This window comes from Gallus gallus, chromosome 2 (assembly GCF_016699485.2).
Source record: "Gallus gallus isolate bGalGal1 chromosome 2, bGalGal1.mat.broiler.GRCg7b, whole genome shotgun sequence".
NCBI classification, from domain to species: Eukaryota; Metazoa; Chordata; class Aves; order Galliformes; family Phasianidae; genus Gallus; species Gallus gallus.
Window position 1 is genome coordinate 1,183,097 of NC_052533.1, and position 23,388 is coordinate 1,206,484.

Sequence of the window (23,388 nt, forward strand, 5' to 3'; positions counted from 1 at the left end):
TGAAAATGTCAGACTTTCACCTTTGGAGATCCCATGGGGAGAAGCATATTTCATTCACTGCACATTCAGTATCTCCACCATAGCTCTGCTGTCTCAAAGGCAAACTGCCACCACTCAAAAGAGCTTGGCAGAGAAGCAAGGTGTGCCCAGGAACACACTGATCATGGACGTCAGAAAAATAAGTGTAGGGAAAATGGAGTAATTACTGAAGCATCAAACAGTTGTCTCTGCACAGGAGAAGTGTGGGAGTGGGCTTGCAGGGGTGGTGATATTCAAGAGTGAAAAAGCTTGGGCAGAGTAGGCTGGAAGTGATAACTTCTGTCTGTGCCTGTAGTATACCAGTCCTTCAGATGTGCTTTTATAGTAAAACGAAGAAGCTCAAAGTTCTGTAAGCTACTGAGGAAACATTTTTTTTCTTTTTTTTTTTTCCAATGACAAAACAGTCATTTTTAATGAAAATTAAAAAAAAAAAAAAAAAAAAAAAGACATATAAGTCCATTTCTTTTAGATGCATCCTTCTCCTTAATCACAAACAGCTGGGAATTTGCACAGAACCGCGACAGTAGGAAGGAATTCATTTTAATGGAATGTCTGTGCTGCAGATTGGCAAAATAATGTTGATAATTCAGAAAAGTCAGGTTTTCAAAGTGAACTGTGGCTGTGAGTGTTTCAATGTGGTGGATTTCAGAGTGAGACCCCACTGTATCAGTGCTCCCTGCCGCTGAAAAACGGACACCATCACAGATGTTTTCCATTGGGCTCTCTATGTACTTTGGTACTTTGGAAAGTGGTAAGCAATGTCTTCTGTGGGTTTTTTTTAGGCATGACTTCAACAGCACAGAATAAACATGACAGATGTTGTGGCCGAAATGGAAATTTCTCATACATACACCAAAAGTTACTCATAGGCAACTGATTTTTTTCTAAGAATTGAGCCAAAAAATGCATCCCTGTGAAATGTTGAGGTGTAACTCACATGAAACAGGACTGCTTATAAGTCTTATTCGAACACTGGTTGAAGTGACTGTAGGCCACAGTATTCCAAGACCATTTGTGACATCATTTGAAGATGAAGACAACTATTCTTAATGGAATTAGCATGTTAAAGGAAGCCTGATGGCTGCTCTGGAATCTCTGCAGAGAAAAAATAAGAGGAGATGTGAAGAAGAAAGGAGAGGCCTCTACTGGTGTGAGCTGTGATGACAGCAACTGCCACTGTGGTTTTAAAGGGATTATAATGATATTAAATATTAGTAAGGCAGTACAGCTCCTTCTTACAGCCTTATTACTGAAGAGTCCTACAACCAGGTTATGTACATCCTCAAATGGTAATTTAAGGTAATCAGCAAAACATTGGTGGGAACTGAATACTGCTGACAGAGGTTATTTTAAAATCATGTACCATGACAAATTAGGACTGCAGTTTTATGTTTTCTTACCAACTCTTTGTCATAAATTTGCCAGCTGAAAAATTGAATTTAACACGATGGGCTGAGTTCTTTATTATTTTTTGTTTAGTTTGCTTTTTCTATGCTAGCCCTCTGCAGGGGAATATTTTAGTTTTCCAGATTATGCAGTTTCTGAAATGAAGTTGGGAAAAATTATAGGGATTTGGCCATCATAAAAACACCGATGGGTGCTATACACCCGTTAGTCTAGAGCTTCATCTTCTGGAACTGGACAATGAATGGTGGTAGGAACACAGGTCTAATTTTGTTTTCAGCAGCCCCATGAAAGCTTGCCCAATTTAGGCAAGGCAAAATGCACTGGGGAAAAAGAATAATCCTCATTTGCACACTGAAGGAAAGCTTGCCAACTAAATTCAGCTCTCTGAAGACTTCTGCACTGCACACACTCAATTCTCTTGCAGCTCCAGCTCACAACCAAGTCCTGAAGACTTTTCATCTGCACAGGTATTTCCAAGTGTGGTCCAGCCCTGCATAAGCATAACTTTAAAGGTGCTCCTCATAGCTGTTTTATAGAATCATAGAATCGCTAAGGTTGGAAAAGACCCACAGGATCATCCAGTCCAACCATTTGTCCATCACCAATGCTTCTTGCTAAACCATGTCCCTCAACACAACATCCAAACGCTCTCTGAACTCCACCAGGGTCGGTGACTCCACTACCTCTCTGGGCAGCCCATTCCAGTGCCTGACCACCCTTTCAGAGAAGTAGTATTTCCTAATGTCCAGCCTGAATCTTCCCTGGCGCAGCTTGAAGCCATTCCCTCTAGTCCTACCACTAGTCACCCAAGAGAAGAGGCTGACCCCCAGCTCAGTACAACCTCCCTTCAGGTAGTTATAGAGAGCAATAAGGTCTCCTCTGAGCCTCCTCTTCTCCAGACTGAACAATCCCAGCTCCTTCAGCCGCTCCTCATAAGGCTGTGCTCCAGACCCCACACCAGCTTTGTTGCCCTCCTCTGGACACGCTCCAGGGCCTCGATGTCTTTCTTACAGTGAGGGGCCCAAAACTGGACACAGTACTCGAGGTGCGGCCTCACCAGTGCTGAGTACAGGGGGGCAATTACTTCCCTGTTCCTGCTGGCCACACTATTTCTGATACAAGCCAGGATGCCATTGGCCTTCTTGGCCACCTGGGCACACTGCTGGCTCATGTTCAGTCTAGCATCAATCAACACCCCCAGGTTCATTTCCTCTACACAGTCTTCCAGCCACTCTGCCCCAGGTCTGTAGTGTTGCCTGGGGTTATTGTGGCCAAAGTGCAGGACCCAGCTTTTGGTCTTGTTGAATCCCATCCCATTGGTTTCAGCCCAGCTATCCAGCCTATCCAGATCCCTCTGTAGGGCCTCGCTACCTCAGGCAGATCAACACTTCCAGCCAGCTTGGTGTCACCTGCAAACTTACTGAGGGTGCACTTAACGCCCTCATCCAGGTCATCAATAAAGATATTAAACAGGACAGGCCCCAGCACCGACCCCTGGGGAACACCACTCGTGACTGGTCGCCAGCTGGATTTTACTCCATTAAAGTTATGGTGGTCACTCAGGACTTGTCAATCCCCTACCCAAACTGTGTAGATAAACACTAATACCCCATGTGATTTAACTACTGGGGAAGATGGAGAAAAACAGTGTTAGAGGAGAAAACAGGTATATGGGATAGACCGTTGTGGGATGATGGATGCTGAGGCTAAGAACTGATTTGGAGGAATGGCATTATATGGAGAGAAAACAGCAGAGATCAACATTTTAAAGGCATTTCACACCTTGTATCTCTGCTTTTGCAGTGCTAACATTTGATGAATGTTGATTTTGAACTTGGTGTCCTTCAAGACAGTATCTATCGGCAGACAAAATTTCATATATACACAACATGCCTGGAATGCAGCTGGCCAGATGGCACCTAGATATTAGATATTTAGCTCTGAATGAGACCAGCTTTATGTCAGTTAGGCAAAATGGGTATTTCTGGAGTGGGATGGGACCAACCAGCCTGTTCTTTTCCCTTAACCTGTTCCAAGCCCTTTCTCTGTATGCCATCCTGAAACCTGACAACAAATAGTGAATTGGCACAGGAAATTTCCCAGAGAGGCACTGGATGCACCATCCCTGAAGACACTCAAGGTCAGGCTGAATGGACCTCTGAGCACCTGATGAAGCTGTGTGTGTCCCTGTTCATTGTAGGGGGGTTGGACTGGATGGCCTTTAAGGGTCCTTTCCAACTCAAATGATTCTACGATTATTCTATGATGATGACCTATCCTAAGACTTGTCTTAGGAGAATGAACAGAGTGTACATATTTCAATACTCTGGCTACAGAAGATGACTAGTTTAGATTTAGATACTGAACTTTGAAAAGTGAGAATTGCTTGCAAATGTAGCCTTCAGATGAACCTATAACATGAGCCCCACAGAACTTGGGTTCACATGCTTGTGAGTAGATTTTGAGCTTGTATTTTGAATTGTAGTACCAAGGTCATTATTTTCCATATAAACACACCCATACAAAGATTCACTGAAGCTATTGTAAGAAGCATGTTTCATTGGAATAAATGGGTATTAACAAGAGCTAGTAGCAGAGGGTTTGTTTTTTTGCAAGGCATGTGGTTTAAATGCAGGATTAGCAACATTTGGAGCTGTTTATCCCTCCTAAAGTTATTTTGTGTCATGGAGAGATAAAGTGGCATCTCTCCAGGAGGTACTGATCTTCTGATAATCTTGGGAACAGTCGCTCAATCCACCCATCTAGTGTTTGAGTATACTGAAAAGTTAAAATGTGGAAAGCAGGTTAAATGCAGCTTAGGGAGTTGTTAATATTTAATTCCCACTTCACTGTGTTGCTACGTCACTTCTGTGCAGAGGGATAAATGCTTCAGATCAGCAACTGATGGGAGAAAGGGAAGTCAAAAGGAAGGTGAAAGATGCTAAGGAAGATAAAAGAATTAAAGTCTGACTTTGCTTTGGAACACGAATCCTAGCATGTCATACCACTGTGTCCTGTACACACTGACTCTTGCGGTGCTTGTGAGTAATTGCATGAAATTAACTTTTCCTTCAGTGTTCTTTAATAACTACTTGTTTTCTCCTTGGAGCAGATTGGATACAGCTGTACTTCTTTGAATGAGTTTTTTTTTCTTTTCATTTGATTAAATTGCAGTTAAACAAGGCAAGAAGCTATGAAAAGTGTGAACGGCATCAGAAGGGACACAATTTACAGGATCTGTCTATCAGTGCTTTTCACTGCTTTCTTACCACTTGCTGAGGAGAAACATCATTGGCAGAATACCCTTTTTTGTGTGTAGGCTTTGAAAGACGGTCACAAGAAAGTAGAGGAGAGTTGTTACATCAGTTGAGCCTTGACAGTTTTATTGATTTTCAGAATATGCAGCCTTATTAATTCTTGTTTCATCTGCCTTTTTTGGTAGCATTAACATTATTTAATGTGAGCAGCTCAGATACCAAAGGTAACAAATGAGTTGAATCAGCAGGGATACTTATGGTGGAGTTAGAAATATCCAACAGCATTAGACAGCTTAGAGGCTTTGCTGATATTCTGCTTCTGGCAATGATTAGGAAACCAGCATTCAGAATCACACACATAGCAGAAAAAGCGTGAGAAGTGGGGGAAGGATATTTTCTTTGCTTTTGTGATGATGTTTTCAGCATCTTCCTTTCGCTACCCTTCTGCTATACCATTTGCTCTCCCCTGAGAATCAGAACCCAGGGAACCTCTTCCCTGATGGATCATTCCTTGAGGACTGACAAAGCAGTTCATCCTCCATGTATCAAGAGAAACAAAAAAGAGAAAGCACTGCAAAATGACTGCAAATATTTTTATTCATGCAAAACTATGCTTTCCTTTGTGTTGCCCATGTAACAATCTCTGCTTCCCTGCACTCTGAGGATTATAATTGCTCCTATGTGGAATATCAGGATCCAGGTTAATAGTCAGTAGTATCAATAATATCACTGAAGGTCTCTGTGAGAATGTGCCCCATTTATACCAGAGAAATAGCATTTTCTTCTACATAGTCATGATAATTGTGATATTATCGGGATTATGCACTGAATAAAACCCATATGCTTATGTGTAAGTGTATAGTATAAATCCCACATTGTGCATTTACGTATCTTATTGTAACAGAGGATATGCAAACAATTGTTATTTTGCCTACAAAATGGCTTTGAAAAACAGCCACCTCTTTTCATTGTTTGCATAAACTAATAGTGTGCCTTCCTTGGAAGAAATGAAGTCAACTTTTGGAGAGGTTTTGAATGTTTAAGAGCCTGGCTCTCACCTTCTATAAACTGAGGCTTCTTTTGCTGTCATCACTTGTGTGATGTTTACTGTAATGTGAAAAGAATGGAGATACTGAGCCATCCTGATGTGTATGACAGAAAACAGAGGAAAAGCAACATTTAACGGGCAAGCTTTGCATGATGCTATGAAAACGCCTAGAATAACTAAAACCAGTGACATTTTTTCCTCTGTGTGCCTTTTGTTGATTTGCTGTTGTGTTTGGATTTTTTTTTTTTTTTTTTTTTTTTTTTGTCACATTAACATGACTTTCAGCTGAGGTCGTCTCTCAATCAAGATTTGCTTGATTTTCCATGGTTATGTGAAACCACAACTTCCATGCAGAAACTAATGGATGCAACATCTGTAAATTCATCTTCTATTTGGAATGTATCAGAGTCTATTTGCAGTTTCAGTTTTCCACATCAGCAAAAAGATTTTCTGAGGACAACGTGAAATATTGGCTATGATCCTCTTAAAAGAGTTTCGCTCCTGTTACATGATTCCTTTGATTTCTGCCCCTCAAAAAGGATTTGGGGGAAGTGCCTGTATCCTTAGTATATGCAAATATGAGCACAAGAAAATCACTTACACTTTTTCTATGCTGTATTTACTTTATAAATGATAACCTGGCACACAAGGGTGGATCTTGCCAGCCAGAACCCAACCCACCATCTCTAGCATGGAGGCAGGGAAGACTGGGATGACAACCAGTCTGTGGAGGTCATTGTGGGAAATCAGGACCAAACATGGCTTGGAATGATCGGATGGAGCCATGGGGACAGGACTGGGCTAAAGTCAGGCTGAGACATCATAGAATAGACCTCTAAGAGTCTAAGAGCATCTAGTTCAACTGTCAATCCATATGGCCCATGGTGCAGAGCAGATTTGCAGTGGAGCTTGTGACCATAGAATCAGAGACTGGCTTGGGTTGGTAGGGACCTCAAAGATCACCAAGTTCCAACCCCCTGCTGCAGGCAGGGCTGCCAGCCACTAGATCAAGTACTAGATCAGATTGTTCAGTGCCCCATCCAACCTTACCTTAAACACCTCCAGTGATGGAGTCTCAACAACCTCACTGTTGCCTGTGCCAGCACCTCACCACTCTCTCAGTGAAGAACTTTCCTCTGACATCTAATCTAAATCTCCCTCCCTTTTGTTTAAAACCATTCCTCCTTGTCCTACCACTATCTATCCATGTAAGAAGTTGATTTCCCACCTGATTATAATCTCTTACAATATTGGAAGGCTGTAATGAGGTCTCCCCACAGTCTTTTCTATTTCAGGCTGAACAAGCCCAGATCCTTCAGCCTGCCTTCATAGGAAAAGTGCTCCAACCCTCTAATCATCTTTGTGGCCTCCTTCCCAGAGATCCTTCCCAAAACCTTCTTCCTAATCAGCTGAAACTCCTCTTTCTGTAGGTTGCTGGGAATGTCCATCCGGAATGTGATTTTATAGCAGAGCTGAAGAAAAAGGAGGCTGAATGCCTGGAGAACTCAGAGGAGCATGAGAATGCAACATCAGGTATCCATTAGAGAGGGATGCATTGCATGACAGAGAATAAACACCCTACCAGAATCAGGACTCAGTCACTGTCAATGCATGTTTGAGTGTTTTACTCACTGTCCCACATCCCTGGGCTCTGCTCAACTCCTCTTCCATCTGCTTCCATAGTTTCAGTTGTTCTTTATTAATATTTTGTTCACATTCAAACACGAACAGTCTAACAGATATTTCTTTGTCCTGCTCCTTCCCCTAGCTGAGTGCTATCATGGCATCATGTTAGAGATGTTGGTCTTTAACAACAGCGTAATCTCTTGACATGATCTGGTCTGTCCTCCAGCAGAACTCTCCCTCCCATTTCCTAAACACATTTTCATTTGTTGCTTCACGGGTCTAACTAAAACAGAGTAGATGCTCATCTGGAGGTGTTTATCTCTCACTATAAAATAAAAACTGAACCTCAACTATTTTTATAAGAAATGTGAGTGGCAGAGGGTCAAAGTTAGAAAAAAAATCTTCCATTTTGCTCAAATGTAATCGTACTTAAAAATGCATTTCACTTTCTGTCTGAGGTTGCAAGAAAACCTGGGACAAATTACTCTGCTGGCCAGAGGCAGATGCTGGAGAGACTCTTGCCTTACCTTGCCCAGACATCCTCTTTCACTTCATGGAAGAACCAGGTGATATATTCTTTAGGTTGTATAACTAGTATTGTGCTGCATGCAAGCACATCTGAAAATGATTGATGAAGACAGAACACTGCAAGATTCAGCTCTGTACTCAGATCAGAGCATCACTGCAAAAATTTCAATCTGATTGGAGGGTGCTGAGCAGATCATCTCACATCCTATGCATGATATACAGCTACATGGTATCCTATAGTCTGTGGTAAGATCCTGATCTAAAGAACACTAAAATCAGTCAAGTGATTCGCATTGGTTTCCACAGGATTCAAGATCATCTTGCTGGGTAAATTTTGTACAGAGCTAGTAGAGAACTCATCTAGGTCAGAACTTAAACATGGGTCTTTGTGAGATCTATGCTCTGATTAGCGTGGGATGAAATGAAAGGCTGAGGAATGAATTATTTGATTGTTTCTTAAGACCAAGGTTGGTGACACAAAGCAGCATCTTGTTATTAAAATAGCTTATGTATTGTGTTGGGTTAAACACAAGGCAATGCAAATTAATGCCTTTGATAATGCTTACGCTCTGGATAAAGCTGGCCAGGAACAAACTGCAATCCCAGAAGGAGGAAATGATCTTCCAGGAAATATGTAGATTTGGCAGTTCCACAAGAAAAAAAGTCTTCAAACCCCAACCTCAGCCTCATTCAGCACTTGCTAGCTATGAACAGGGGATAAGGAGAATCCCTTTCATCTGCGTACTTTCATTTCCTCTTCTGGGATTCTCTCACTTATCCTTCATCTGACTCAGAAATATTTTTATGGAAATGCACTATCCTCACAGAACAAACTGCTTATTTGTGTCTGATCTCCAGAAGAAAGTAAGCCCCAAGGAAGGTGAGAGCAAGAAGGGGTACATTAGAGGGGTGAGAGATGAATGAGGCAGAAACCTGATGGAGCAGCGCCTCCCAGTCTTCTTCAATGGACTTTCTTGACCCTCCTATGATTTCTTCCTTAACATTTCACCTCTACTTCTGTCTCCTTGGTTCTCTCACTTCTTTCTGTTGCTTATCTCCAGAAAAAAGTTAAAACTTTTGTACCTGACTACCTGGATGTACACATGCAAACAGTCCTGTCAGCAATGTGAGATAACAATGGCCGTGGTTCTCTTCTCGTAGTACAACCTTCACACTAGCAAGGCAACTCCTGGTTTTTGTTTTCTGTGTCATGTAGCTCTTCACTGGTAAAAATAAGTGATTCTCTTTCAGCTGGGATAGTAAGAAGAAACTGCACAAAGAAAGGCTGGTCAGAGCCATTCCCTTCCTATCACATTGCTTGTCCAGTTGAAGATGAGATTCCACTTGAAGAAGTAAGTTGAATTAAATAAACATATGTGAGTGATGTGCTGACGTTACAGGATTCCTTTCTATTCCTGAAGACCACTGGGGAAGGAAACTCAGCAGAAGTTGAAGTTTCTTACCAAGTAAGGAATGTGATTCAAATTTTACTCTGGCCACTTATTTTGAGGAACTACACTTTATTTTTCAGCTATAAGAGAGTAATGTTAAGAAACCCAGCTGCAAATTCAATGCCATCACACAGTTCTGTTGAACTTGCTCGCAGATATAACAGTTAAGATTCTCTTCCAAAATATTCATATGATATACATTAGGTCACTTTCAATAAGAACAATCAGCAAGATGGTTTTGTGGTATCACAGCACCAGTACAGCAAGTGCGCTGTTTTAACACCACTACTCTGAACTCAGCAATATCTAACCATGGGATGAGTGAAGGGCTTCTCACCCTGACTAACATAAAATATTTAGATCAACAAGGAAGTAAAACAAAACATGTTTCAGAGTCTATATCTGTGTCTGACGCATTGCTTCAGCTAGATTTACACGCTCAGTGATATTTAGAATCTATCTGCAGAGGAAAAATAATATAGTGCCAAATGAGGATTAAAAAATACTGCATATATTTAGGTTATGTTGTCATTGAGATATTTCTCTCTTCTTCCCATTACTTTTTGTGCTGATTGCTGTCATGTTGTTTAACTCAGACTTCCTTCCCAGCCTCTCAGGCACAGTACCTGCTGCTCTCTATAAAAATCACTTCCACAGAAATCCTATCCTTTTCTTTCTTTCTTTCTTTCTTTTGTTGCTTCCTTGCATTTCTGGTGTAAAATAAACAACCTTAATGAGTCTCCAGATCTTTCTTTTTTAGCAGTGACTCACTTACCTCTACGTGAAGTCCCAATTTGTATGTTTATCTACTTAAGGCTTGGACTATTACTTGCTGAGTTTCTTGTCTCCAGCTGATAAGTGGAAGATGCCGAGTAATGCAGGCCCAGCACAGCTTTCATACACTTCTTGTGGAGCAGTGCCTTCCAGACCACCTGGCAGTAAAGGCCAATTTGTGCAGTTTTCAGATCATTTAATTTTTCCAATCTAAAAATGAACACACTGAACTATTTTGTGTAAGGCTAAGCTAACAACTCCATGGTGGATCTACATTAGTGTTTTGGTCAGAATGAGGTGTAAGCTTCTTAAGGAAACCTCTGGGTTGCCCCCATTTATTGCCCATGTGTTGTCATTGAGGGGGTGCTCTCAGAAAGACTGATCTGCTTTTGTATGGATAATACTAAACTGAAAGATAAATGCAAGGTGCACCTAGTGTGTTCTGATCAAGAATAGAAGTCCAACCAACTAGATCCTATCATGGTATCTGGAAATGCTCACAGTGTGCATGTTGGGTCTTCCACACCAAAAGTTTCGCTCTGTTCTACCAGAACTACTGAGTTGCACTGCTTGCTAAGGAAGCACAATGATAGAATCCTTCTCTTGCTGATGGAAAGCAATCAGGCCTCATCTTCAGATAAGATGGACTGCCATCTGGAGGTGCTTGTTTCCCTTCACTAACTGAAAAGGAGCCACCCATAAACAGTGCTGTGATAACATCTAACCAGCACAGTCCTTGGACCATGCTCTCACACTGCTCATTTTATGATAGACTTTTTCTTAGAAAGCTAACTGATAAGTATCCAACATAAATTAAATAAACCCTACCCAATACCATGCTTATAATGCCTTTGGTGAAACTCAGGGCTCAAAACAAATACATAGCATCCCTCACCTTGAACAGTAGGTAATTGCACTGCACAGCTGCATGGTTGTTAGGATGTAAGAATATTGAGTGTGGGACCAAGAGACAGAGCCAAGAGATAAAAGGGAAAGATATACAGCCTGAAGCTTCTTCATTCTGTTTTCTGTTTCCATGCATGATAGCTGAAGTCAGATAATGCTCACTCAGAGACTGTGTCTGATAAGAAGTGACACTGAGGTTGAAATGGATTTTGATTGACACTCAGAAAAAATTGAATATGGAAGCAAGAAGAAAAAGGAAAGAAAACATCCCCAGGAAAAGAAAAATAATATATCTTTTTGTTGTTGTTGTTGTTTTTGGTGTTTTTTTTTTTTTTTAATGGAAAAGGGAATAGGTGGCAAAATTATAAGTAAGGAGGTAGAGCAAAGGAAAGTGGAAAGACCATAAGGAAAAGCTGAAAGCATTCTTTATTCATCATGCAGCCTGCAGGATTGTCCTTTCACTACTGGTGTGCAGAAAACACAGTATGAATGCAGTGCTTATGAAAATGGAGTTTTTCCATTGTCATTATGGAAGATTCATTTAGTCTTTTCAGGGCTTATGAATGACTTTGAAACCAACTTCATAAATAGTCCTTTATCAGACTGTGCTACGTTCACATACACATGGAAAGGATCTTCATAAAAGAAACATTAATGATTGATTTCAGTTGAAATTTCCGGTGGAATTAGAAAGGTTAAAAAAGGCTGTCAGGGCTCTGAACAGGTTGGAAGCACCAAATAAAGCAAAACTGCTAGAATCAGAAAAGCAGCTGTCATCTGGCTGCAATTTATGTGACAAATCATTCTCTTCTCTTATAGCAATCCTACTTTTCTACGATAAAGATCATATATACCGTAGGATACAGTTTGTCTATTACCTCACTCATTATTGCTGTGACAGTTCTTATGGCATTCAGGTATGTGAAATTATCTTCTAACTTGATTCATTTAATGGTTCTTTGTGTCCTAGTCTATATGAGACATGATTAGACATAAGAAAGTAATAGAAACAGAAACTCAGAAGAATGCATTTAAGACTTTCAGACAATATTTGTTTAGTAATATTAAATTCAGATTAGAAAATAAAGATTATAAGAAGAATCTGAACTGGGAAATAAGCACTGACTTTCTGCTAGCAATAGTCAGCATTCAGATAATAATAACAAAAAGATAGATTTGCTTGCTTTAGCTGGAATGAAGATAGACTTTGATAAACTATGTATGCTTGCTTATATGAGCTCAGCAGATTTTATATCAAGGAAAATAAAAAAGAACTCAGTTCTGAGCCAGTGTTCCTGTGGCACTGTATACATCACTATTGAAACATTTAGAATAAACAACATACCTATGAAGTTCAGTCTGAATTGGGCACGTTTGGTAACATTTCTTTCCCATTGAACTGCCCATCCATTAAGTATTTTCACATGTATTTTAGAGTATTTGGAGTAAAAATGATTGCTTGTATTCTTATTCAGTGTAGATTTGATGCTTGCTACCATATAGGATTAATTTTACAAATCTTTGCTTACTTCTTGTATTTGTGCAGAGTGAAAAATAAAATAAAATAATAAAATAGAGATTTATTACCTCTTCTTACTATTCTGTGAGAATCAGCTTTCTCTGGGGAAAGTTTCTTGACCTCTTCTGCTTCCTAGTTTATGTCTGGAAGTCAACAGTTACGTGTATTGACATCTATTCTGACCTTGAGAAAACAAACCAAGTCAAATAATGGGAAAGAAAGAAACAATTGACAGAAAGAGACTTAGAAATAGGGCGGAAAGACTTATAGTGAAGTGCCAACAATGGGGTTGGCATTTCTGTTTGGTAGTAAAATTCTGCACTCACTAACTGAGCTTTAAGAGTAGGTGACCCTGAGATTAATGGATCTGAAGGGAATTCAGCTTGTAAAGTCTGTATTTAGTATCAGAAAAATTAATCTCTATTGACTCAGTGTGAGAATTTAAAATAGATGTGCCAAATTGTTTTAAAGCAATTATCAGCATTCACTGCATTCATATGATTAATGTTTGGTGAGCTAAGGAAGTATCCTTTAATTCTTGATAAGGCAATCCACACAGAGATTTAATGCAATTTAACTCAATCACAGCATTTTGCTATGCAGGAAACTTTGCTAAATAATCATTACCCTCTTCACTGAGGTTCAGCTGTCTAGTTAGACAAGAGTATCTCTGCATGCACGTTCTTGGGAGTGGTATAGCTGTAATCAAAGTGCTATCAGTGAAGACCCTTCTCCAAGTGCAGGTTTCTTGTTGTTCCCAAACAATGCCAACCAAAGAACATCTTAGTTCAGTCGCAGTGAACGCATAACAAAAAGGAGGCCATGATCTAACTAGAAAAAAGATGAAGATGTAGACTGTGGGTGAACTGCTTTACGTGAGGAAGGTTTCTGTCTCTGCCTGTTTACCTGCTCAGTGGATTGAAGAGTTCTTTATACACGTGCCTGGAAATACCTGAGGTGAAACAAGGCTTTATCACATATCTGAATTACTGCCGGCACAAGTTAGTAAACTATTTCAGTAAGACTTTTCTTCTTTTCTTCCAGGAGGCTACGCTGCCCCAGAAATTACATCCACATACAGCTCTTTTTTACTTTCATCTTAAAGGCTATTGCCATTTTCATAAAGGATTCTGTCCTTTTCCAAGAGGAAGACATTGACCATTGCAGCTTTTCTACAGTAAGCACTTGGAAAGCAAGATATTGTGGTGGAACTTGATAATTTTTTTTTCATGCCAACTATGTATGGACTTACTATTCATTTCTCATTTTGCTTTTTTAAAAATTTATTTTATTATTTCATTTCATTTCATTTATTTATTTATTTATTTAGTGGTGGTGAACACTAATTTGTACCCTCAGGCACTGTGTTCTAATGCTCTACTTCCGTAAGGGTGGATATTCTATCCATGTCCTGAATTCATCAATCCGTGATCCTATCTGAATCAGATTTAGACTGTGCTGTAGAAAAGAGCAGTATCATTGTTCCGTTACTCTTCCATGACCTACAGCCTAAAATCAAAGATCTCTTGAGTATCTCATAACATCTTTTTGTTTTCTGGAAAAGTTGGATTTTTTGTTCTGCCTGAAGCTTCCAACTGTAGACCACAGAATGTGCAAGACACTGGACAACCAATTTAGCTTTGAACCAGTGACAAACATTGGCAATAAGGTTGTTTTCAAACAGAGCTTAATTAACTGATTCTTCTTTATTGCTCATGGACATGGATAATTTAAAACAGGATAACAGAGAAAGTGAAGGGTCTTTGAACATGCTTATTTCCAAGGGCTAGTGAGCATTTCAGTCTACTTGTACAAGCTCCACTGAAAGCAGTCCATGTGTAGGAGAAATCTCATGCTTGGGAGACCCGGCTATATTTATAGCACAGAGATGGAAAGTAAAATACAGTACAGACTCCAATCTGTTAAGTCCACCTCTTCAGAAAGCCACATTACATTTGACAGTCTCCCTTTAAACATGGCAGTAAACGTGAGATCCTACTCTGTTTAGGTCTTTAGATCTTTAGGCTTTTTAGATCTTACACATCTGCAAATCTAATTAACATATACACCTGTCGTGTCATAATTATGACTTTCTTTACTCGTAGACTGAATGCAAGATCTCAGTTGTTTTCTGTCACTACTTCATGATGACCAATTTCATATGGCTGCTGGTAGAGGCCCTTTACCTTAACTGTCTACTACTCTCATCCCTTTCTCATGGAAGAAGATATTTCTGGTGGCTGGTTCTCTTTGGTTGGGGTAAGTAAGGGTTTTACATAAAATTAATGAAAGTCAAGATGTTAGAAAAAGCTTTATTCATCTGATATTAAGAAAAAATACAAACACAAAATGTAATTGAGCCTGCCTAACTGAAGTCGGTAACAAAAATTAAAGCAAACTGTTGAGTTTGCTTTTATTTTTACACACACATTAGTGAGGAGCAATTGAGCTTTTTAAAAGTATAGCACTGAAGTCCCTAGGAAAGAAATAGACAGTTAAGTACGTCTGGGGATTCGCATTAACTATCAGTCCCTGAAAACTCACTCTGCAAAGCAAACATCAGAGAACTTTCTCCTTTGGACATATGGACCAAGGGAAGTTTTGGTCAGTTCAGGAAAGCAATGCATGCCTGTTGACAGAAAGGTTAAGGTGAGCTTGGCAACTAAGAGTATTCATCACTCTTTGTGTTTTAGGAAGATTTCAAGGAAGGCTTAAGTTGGAGTGCATCACGTTCTGTATTTGCAAACTGTTCATATTGCTATTATTTGAAGAATTGATAGACAATATTTCTTGGTCTTTTGTCATGTGGAAAGAACACATTATGTCAACCTAGGTTTTAATGTGCTATCTGCATGCAAGTGCTAAGGTAGGATCACATGTGAATTGTGTTAATGTGGGTAAGAATTTGCAAGCTCAGATTTCCCTGGCATCACTATGCCATGTGCAAGCTTCTGTATCCCTCTACAGCTTCACATTCATGCATGATCGCCAAATAGTCAATGCTATATCTTGTTTTATTCCATGAGATTTAGGGACCCACAAAGAATAATTCCAGTTCCAAAGATGGCTGAGAAGCAGCATCTCAGCAGAGTTCCAATGGACAAGATTTTGATTACTTGATGAAACCGGAAAACAAAGTTTTTTGTTTAATTGCCTGACAGGTTTTCCAACACTTTTCACCTTTATATGGATATTAGCAAAATTCTACTTTGAAGACACAGCGTAAGTCACTGTTTCCTACATTACTACATGAGTTATCTTTTAAAAATAATGGTAGCTATGAAGGCTCATGTCATGGATATGGGAAAATATCATGGTATTATTGGCTTTTCTTTCTCTACATCACTATTTAGACAAGTGCCTGCGGTGAAGTTCTGAGTTTCCATTCCCCTGTAGACACAGTGAACGGGGATGACACCATCTACTAAAGTATAATCTGGCAGCTGTATTGTAATTGTGTAGGGCATCCTTCCCAGGAAGTTGATATATTTAATTTGGCTGCGAGAGAAAAAGAGATTCCAATCAGATATGGAGAATGATAGAGCAAATTTTTTTGGAGCTTCTGATACAAAATACATTTGGAATTTCTGAACCCTGGAGTTCAGACAAAATGTTTCACATCTTAATTATGTGTCTTTGAAGAACAAATCTGTATCTTTATATCTGTCATCTGTTCAAGTGTTTTGTTGGAGCTGTCACATTCTTGGCTGTCTTTTAGTACTTCATGATAGCTCTGTATCTTTTTGAAGAGAGTAGGATAATCTGTCAGAAACTGTCTTGTATAAAGCAGATACCTATCTGAGTACTTGCAGTATACCTACACCTCCATAAAAAGTACATCTATTGCAAATTTCACTGGGACTGTTATGTGGTGTCTTGAGTGCAGTGATTACGTACACCTCTTTTCTAAACTTAGTATTTTCTCAGATGCTGGGATATTAATCAAGACTCTCCTTACTGGTGGCTAATCAAAGGGCCTATTATAATTTCTGTTGGGGTAAGTATTTCTAACTTTGTGGACACTACTTAGAAGAAAAAACAGGCTTGTTTTTTTTTTTTGTCTTCAAAGAGGAATGGTAGAATTTGTACTGTAAAAATGTTCTGTCACTTACCTACATCCAGTGTAGGCCAAAAAGAGGCAGAGCACTGCCCTCTCCCCATCACCCATGGCAAACATTCTTCAAAGAATTGAAATTTTCCTGGAATTTTCAGTCTGGTTGAAATTGGCGGTGAGTGATTAAACTACTCTTACAGTATTTGAAAAGTGAGGTTTTAGACAAATAATCCAGAATCAGCCATAAATTTTAATATAATTTTTCAAGAGTAATAGATTTCTTTCACAAGTGATAACAATAATAATAGCTCTTGATTTTTATGTTTATTGAGTAAACTGATGGGCCTTAAATGATTATGGCATATGATTACTCCTAATTGTCATTAAGCTCGAGGAATCTGAGAGATATCTGCTGGTCTTAGAGTGGATGGCCTTAAAGTCATCTATCTAAAGATCAGTTTAATTGGATGACAGATGCATACAAATAAGGCATATATAACAGCATAAATGAATAATTTCAATTTGAACACTGGTCATTGTTGCACATTCCAATAAAATGTGACATTTATTTCTACCACAATTAGTTTTATGCTTACTATTTTCTGTCTGACATCCACATTTTATTCAGGGGATTACAGTGATTAATTCTCTGCTGGAATGTACTTATGTTTCACGGATGGATTTTAGGGTGCTAAGCTGATCCATAGACTTCAGCAGGGCCATGCCAAATATCAACAGGATAAAATTTACTTTGCAAGTTAGGACTGACCCCAGCCAGCTCTGGAGCTGAGATTCCTCAGCTTTCTTCAGAGTCAACAATGAGAAACAGGCACTGCTGGTATGCAATTCATTTGATGTCCGAGGTTGGAAGTGATGACTCATCCCCAACTCCATCTGAGACCTTGTGGGCTATCTCACTCACCACTGACTGTAAAGAGACAACAGGGTGATCTGCTCAGATGCAACCTCTGTAGATATCTATATTCATATATCTATATTCTAATGTCTAAAGAAGTGCAACAGCCAGCTCAAACACGAATAAGGATATGAGCTACAAAGAATATGAATCACGTGAGATACTGACAAAAGTAGTTTGCTTAACAGAGGTAAATTCTGAAGTTCTCATCTTGATCTCCTCTTCTGGGAACGCAGCCTACTGAGAGAGTTGAATGCTGCCAACAGGGATTATTATAATGATAATGTTTCACAGGTTTCATTGAAACTATACAAATGGCAGTGTAACTGAAGGCAAATGATGATGTTCATTGAAAAGTTTAATATGAAAAAGTAACCTTTTATTCGTTTTTAAAACAATTCTTTTTTTAAACAGGTCAATTTTGTCTTATTTATCAACATCATCAGAATTTTGCTGAAAAAACTAGATCCTAGACAAATCAACTTCAATAACTCATCTCAGTACAGGTAGTGTACGGAAGAAAAAAACCCACTGTCAATTAATTTAATCACAAAAGTTTATGTAATTTTTCTAAACAAAAGTACATGCCCAGTGCCAAAACCAGCCTCAGTTTTGCTGGCATTTAATATTAGAAATTCCCAATACTATCTTATTCCCTTTGAAACTTATCAAAGGAGTAAATCGTTGTCTGGAGTTGTCTTTCTATGGACATGAACTATACAAGGAAACTGCGTATTACTTCATCTTTATTTACAAACAAATATCAAAAATTCAATGGCTCAAGTAGAGAAAAATACATTCTACTGCTATTTTTTTCCAGAATTACAATTTCATTTGGAAAAGTGAATGCCAAAATACCTTATGTCATAAATACAGTCTTGCTAATAAGGCAATAAGCACAAGAAGTGTCTTTCCAGCTATTTTCTCATTATGCTTTCTGACTAGCATTACAGTCCAAGGAGATAAGAACTAAATACTAATAAGACATGTAGATCTCTTCACTAACTTTTGTTCATCCTTATTACATATTGCACGTGCTGGTCTTTACTCTGAAAAAAATAATATTCCCTTACTTCTTCTCATGGCTCATGTTAGACGCCTCTCAAGGTCAACTCTGCTTCTAATTCCATTATTTGGAACCCATTATATTGTCTTCAACTTCCTTCCGGAATATACCAGCCTTGGCATTCGGCTTTATTTAGAGCTCTGCATTGGATCTTTTCAGGTAAAGTCACTGCTGAAAGTTCAGTTCCTTCTTTGTAGATTTTCTAATTTAATCCTGTTCCTACATGACACCTAGAAGCAAACAAAAGATAATTGGATCTGGAAGACAGTATCTCCTCAAGGAGGAGATCTCCTCAGGATACAGATCTGAGGATGCAATACACATCCTACCTGGCTGTATGTTAGATTGTGTATTTGTGGATCGCCAGTACAAGTCCAAGTTTTCAATATACATGTGTTAGTTCAACATTGGGTCAAAGTCAGACAGGACAAAGCCATCTTTGCTAACAGCCCACAGGCCTTCCCTGACTTCACTGACAAGATCAATCCATTTGGGGCTGATGATAGAACAACCAGGGGCAATCAAAGCTGTACGTCCTGCCCCCTTTCCAATCCTTGGGCAAAGGATAAATTGGTAGCTTAAATACATTAAAAAAATAGCTGTGTTGGGTGTAGATATCTCAGACAGACTGCTGCTCTGGGAAATCATACATGCTTTTCCCCCTGTGGTAAGAGAAAAGTGTTTCATGTACTTTGGGTGTCCCAAGTACTTTGAATTGACACACAAGGCATGAACAGCTTGATGAGCTTGCTACCAACTGGAACAGCAACTGGGGCTGTCCTGACATACCCCTTCAGTTAGATTTACTGCATGAGTTGAAAGTGAGACAGCACTCTGCTTCCCTTTGCTTTCCTCTGTCTCTGTGCCACATCTCAGAGTCTAAAAGACACGTGTGCAATCCTACCAGACTTCAGAAGGGACCACATCTCTCTCTAAATGGCTACGTGGCATCAGTTGTCAGTGAACATTACTGGAAACCCACGAGCTGTGCTGATTCAGCCCTTGTGTAAATTTAACTCATTGTGCCAGCCCTGTACAATCAGCCCTGCACAACTGAATCCTGAGCCTCTATAGCTGGATCTGCCCTTCACTGTTAACTAACAAAGTTAGAAAGAGTAAGCTGAACAAAAAGATGATGTGTTTAATGAGTACCTGACCACATAGATGCATTGACCTCCTTGGATTTTCCTTTGTTTATCTTAGTTCAGAAACTTTATACATGCATTCAGTATGCAAAAATGTTATCTCATCTGATCCATTGCTAAGACAGAAGTTGTCAGAAAAGCTGTATGAGCCCCTTGGCTGTAGAATGGACATACTTTTGTAAGCATAATTTGAGGGCTAATTTGCTGTATTGTGTATTCTTGTGAATTTCTATGACCTTACTGACTTTGGTGATAGGCAATAAACCAGTTGATTACCTGACGGGTCGGTTTTGCTGGAGGTACATAATTTGTAAAAATAATCTAACTTAACTGACTCACATGCACAGCACTTCCATGCAGTCTGTGCCAGTGGCTTTTTCAAACAGTGATAACACTCAACTGCTGTTTTGTTTCATCTTGTGTTTCTTCAGGGGTTTATTGTAGCACTCCTCTACTGTTTCCTGAACCAAGAGGTAAGGGAAATACATATTTTAAAATACTGATTTCACATGCAGATTTATGGAGTTAATAATTAGTATCATGCAAGCAGATAATCTAATTTTTTTAGTTTCAAGGGATAGTCCATTAATACAGGAATTGGTGAAGCTGATTTTCATTTCAATTTTCTTCATGAGAATGAAGCCATCTAGTGGAGAAATGAGCTATTCGATCCTTTAAAATTTCTACCTGTTGCTCCAATGAAAGGAGAGTCTTAATATTTATGTATGCCACCATGCAGAGCATCAGCCCTGAGGGCGTCAGAGTTGTGCTTCGGAGATGAACCCCGTTCCTAATCATGACAGTGAAATGTAGAGAAAGATTCAAGTACAAAGTGCAATTATCTGTGATAGAGACAGCTGGTTGTATTGACCAGATCTCCATTTTCCAAGCCTAAAGTTTTGGGCTGATTAAACTTGAAAGCAGTATTTAATTGACTTCTCTGCCATGGTCAATATTTACTTGATTATTTATTAAGAATTTTCTTAAATATTAAACAGAGTGCCTTCAAATATTTTAGCACTTCTTGGCATTTTGGTTGAGTTTATGACTGCATATTTTTGAATTGTGCTCAGCTAATATTCGTGTTCAGAAGAGATTATTAATTATCTCTAATCTCTTCTGATGATAGACTCATTAGCTTTACATCCAGACCGACACTGCAGACATCCAGTACTTCAGTTTAGATATTTCCTTCCTATTAAGCATCTGGGAAGACACATTTCTAATGAGATTCGGATGCTAAAACAGGCTTTGGTGCCTGGTCTGGACACAGTGTGTGTTTCTGTGAACATGCCAAGGCATGGCACACATGCTTGTCAACAGCAGAAAGCAAATGATTGCTTGTGGCTTTTCCCCCTTGCTATCTTAAATAGAAAATTAGTATTATTTCTTAGCCACAAATTGAGGAGTGTAGTCTAAGGAACTTGATGCAAATTATACTGTTCTAGAAACAGATGGGAACAAGAAGACAACTCGTAGTAATCGGGAAAAGCAAACAATGTGGAGACAATGTGTTTAATTGCACAGATGGTATTGGTAGCATCACTCCTGGAATAAATTTCCAAAGGGTTTAGAAATCTAAAAAAAAAGAAAAAAAGAGAGAGAGAGAGAAAGAAGTAGACAGAATATACTGAAAAAAAGAAAAAAGAAGCTAAGCAAACACTCTACTGGTGAAGAAAATATTTTTCAGTGCAAGAATTAGAAGCCACAAGTTAATGCGTTTTCTCTTCCTCCCTCCCTCCCTCCCTCCCTCCCTCCCTCCCTCCCTTCCTTCCTTCCTTCCTTCCTTCCTTCCTTCCTTCCTTCCTTCCTTCCTTCCTTCCTTCCTTCCTTCCTTCCTTCCTTCCTTCCTTCCTTCCTTCCTTCCTTCCTTCCTTCCTTCCTTCCTTCCTTCCTTCCTTCCTCCCTTCCTCCCTTCCTTCCTTCCTTCCTTCCCTCCCTCCCTCCCTCCCTCCCTCCCTCCTTCCTTCCTTCCTTCCTTCCTTCCTTCCTTCCTTCCTTCCTTCCTTCCTTCCTTCCTTCCTTCCTTCCTTCCTTCCTTCCTTCCTTCCTTCCTTCCTTCCTTCCTTCCTTCCTTCCTTCCTTCCTTCCTTCCTTCCTTCCTTCCTCCCTCCCTCCCTCCCTCCCTCCCTTCCTTCCTTCCCTCCCTCCCTCCCTCCCTCCCTCCTTCCTTCCTTCCTTCCTTCCTTCCTTCCTTCCTTCCTTCCTTCCTTCCTTCCTTCCTTCCTTCCTTCCTTCCTTCCTTCCTTCCTTCCTTCCTCCCTCCCTCCCTCCCTCCCTCCCTCCCTCCCTCCCTCCCTCCCTATAATCATTAAGGAGGAACACAGGACAGAGCAAATCAACATAAAGTATGTCCTTAATCCTTTACCTTAAGAATGAGAGTAATTTACTGTCTTGAACCCTAGAGGCCAACCCTGAGCTAGCCACATAAGGCTTTTTCATCAGCACAGGGGATTGAACAGACCAGGATAGGTCATCTGAACCACCCCTCTGGAGGATCCTTATTTTTTGTGTCAGCTGGAATGGGAGCCCAGAGGAATGATTTTGCTCATAAATGTCTGAATTTTACCCCTTCATAGCCACCAGTTGAGTTTTTTCTCTTTCTCACCAGTCTCCTACTCAGCAGTGTTTGACCACATAATAACATTCTCCTTTCCTTTTGAGGTGCAAACGGAAATAGGTCGGAGATGGCACGGTAAGAGATATGGACTTATGCCAGTTTGGAGAAGGACAAGATGGACTGTGCCAACCAGTTCTGGAGTAAAAATGAATACATCTGTGTGCTAAAGACAACCTCCGAATCTGGAGTAATCACAATAATAAGCCTGGTTAGGGAAAACAAACAACAACAGAAAATCCTTAACAATGACAGTTTACTGAGAGCAAATTGGAGGAAGATTTCTGCAGAAATTCTGCCCACCAGCTATCTCTTGCTTTACAAGTGCTGAAGTGATGGATTGACTGACTGTCCGATTAAAATCGCCCTTTCATGGGCTATTACAACACAGCAAATGCAGATATTGCCTCTTTTTCATTCCCTGTCCATACTCTCTTACTAATGAACTGTATAGCATAATGTGTCAGGGAGTGGGCACCAGGAGCACCCTTCAGTGACACCATAGATCGCCAGCTCTGGAAATGAATACTCAGTCTTCACACAGAGGGAACTGGAGTCTATCCACCTTGTTCAATCTTTCTTCTTTGTTTCAACTCTGTAGAGATGCAAATAGGAAATGAAATGCCTTGTCAAATTGCAGCATGTGACTAAAAACTCCTTTTCTGTTTCTTCTTATATCCTCTCTTTACATGAAATAGTCTGAATATACATGGCAAAAACAAATACACTCTCATATTCAAGTGCTGTTCCAGTAACTGCAGGATAGAAGTCTTCTGAATGCTGAATATCAGAAGGAAGAGGTATTGGGAAGGACACGAATCCATAAGATAGTCATTAAGGAATGACTGCTCTTTGCAAGCAAATTCAAAAGGAAAGTAGTAGATTTGTTCTGCACAGAAAGAGAAGGGCTAGGGTAGCATTAGGAATATTGCTAAGTATTTTCTCATGTCTGACTGACTGTGCTCACCAGTATTGTAATATACTCAGAAGCCTGTAAATAAATGTGCACTTCTAGTATTTGGATTTGTGATTTTA

General features: G+C 39.6%; 1 protein-coding gene across 2 annotated transcripts; it reads left to right on the forward strand.

The window, feature by feature from the left end:
- The first annotated feature begins 4,369 nt into the window (after positions 1 to 4,369).
- GHRHR (growth hormone releasing hormone receptor) lies at positions 4,370 to 22,933 on the forward strand. 2 transcript variants are annotated; one of them, NM_001037834.2, is made up of 13 exons: positions 4,370 to 4,487; positions 7,182 to 7,284; positions 7,836 to 7,943; positions 9,157 to 9,257; positions 11,856 to 11,953; positions 13,600 to 13,732; positions 14,661 to 14,814; positions 15,717 to 15,777; positions 16,483 to 16,552; positions 17,940 to 18,031; positions 18,621 to 18,750; positions 20,168 to 20,209; positions 22,401 to 22,933. In NM_001037834.2, the coding sequence occupies exons 1-13, from the start codon at positions 4,443 to 4,445 to the stop codon at positions 22,521 to 22,523; spliced, it is 1,260 nt and encodes a 419-aa protein (NP_001032923.1). In that variant the 5' UTR covers positions 4,370 to 4,442; the 3' UTR covers positions 22,524 to 22,933. The 2 variants fall into 2 exon arrangements, with proteins under 2 accessions (NP_001032923.1, NP_001188325.1); NM_001201396.1 differs by lacking the exon at positions 7,836 to 7,943.
- The last annotated feature ends 455 nt before the right edge of the window (positions 22,934 to 23,388 follow it).

Coding starts and splice junctions, on each gene's coding strand:
- GHRHR (NM_001037834.2), top strand. CDS start 4,443: ATGTCATACCACTGTGTCCTGTACACACTGACTCTTGCGGTGCTT. Junction 11,954..13,599: donor ACAGTTCTTATGGCATTCAG/GTATGTGAAATT, acceptor CTTTTCTTCCAG/GAGGCTACGCTGCCCCAGAA. Junction 15,778..16,482: donor TTCTACTTTGAAGACACAGC/GTAAGTCACTGT, acceptor GTATTTTCTCAG/ATGCTGGGATATTAATCAAG.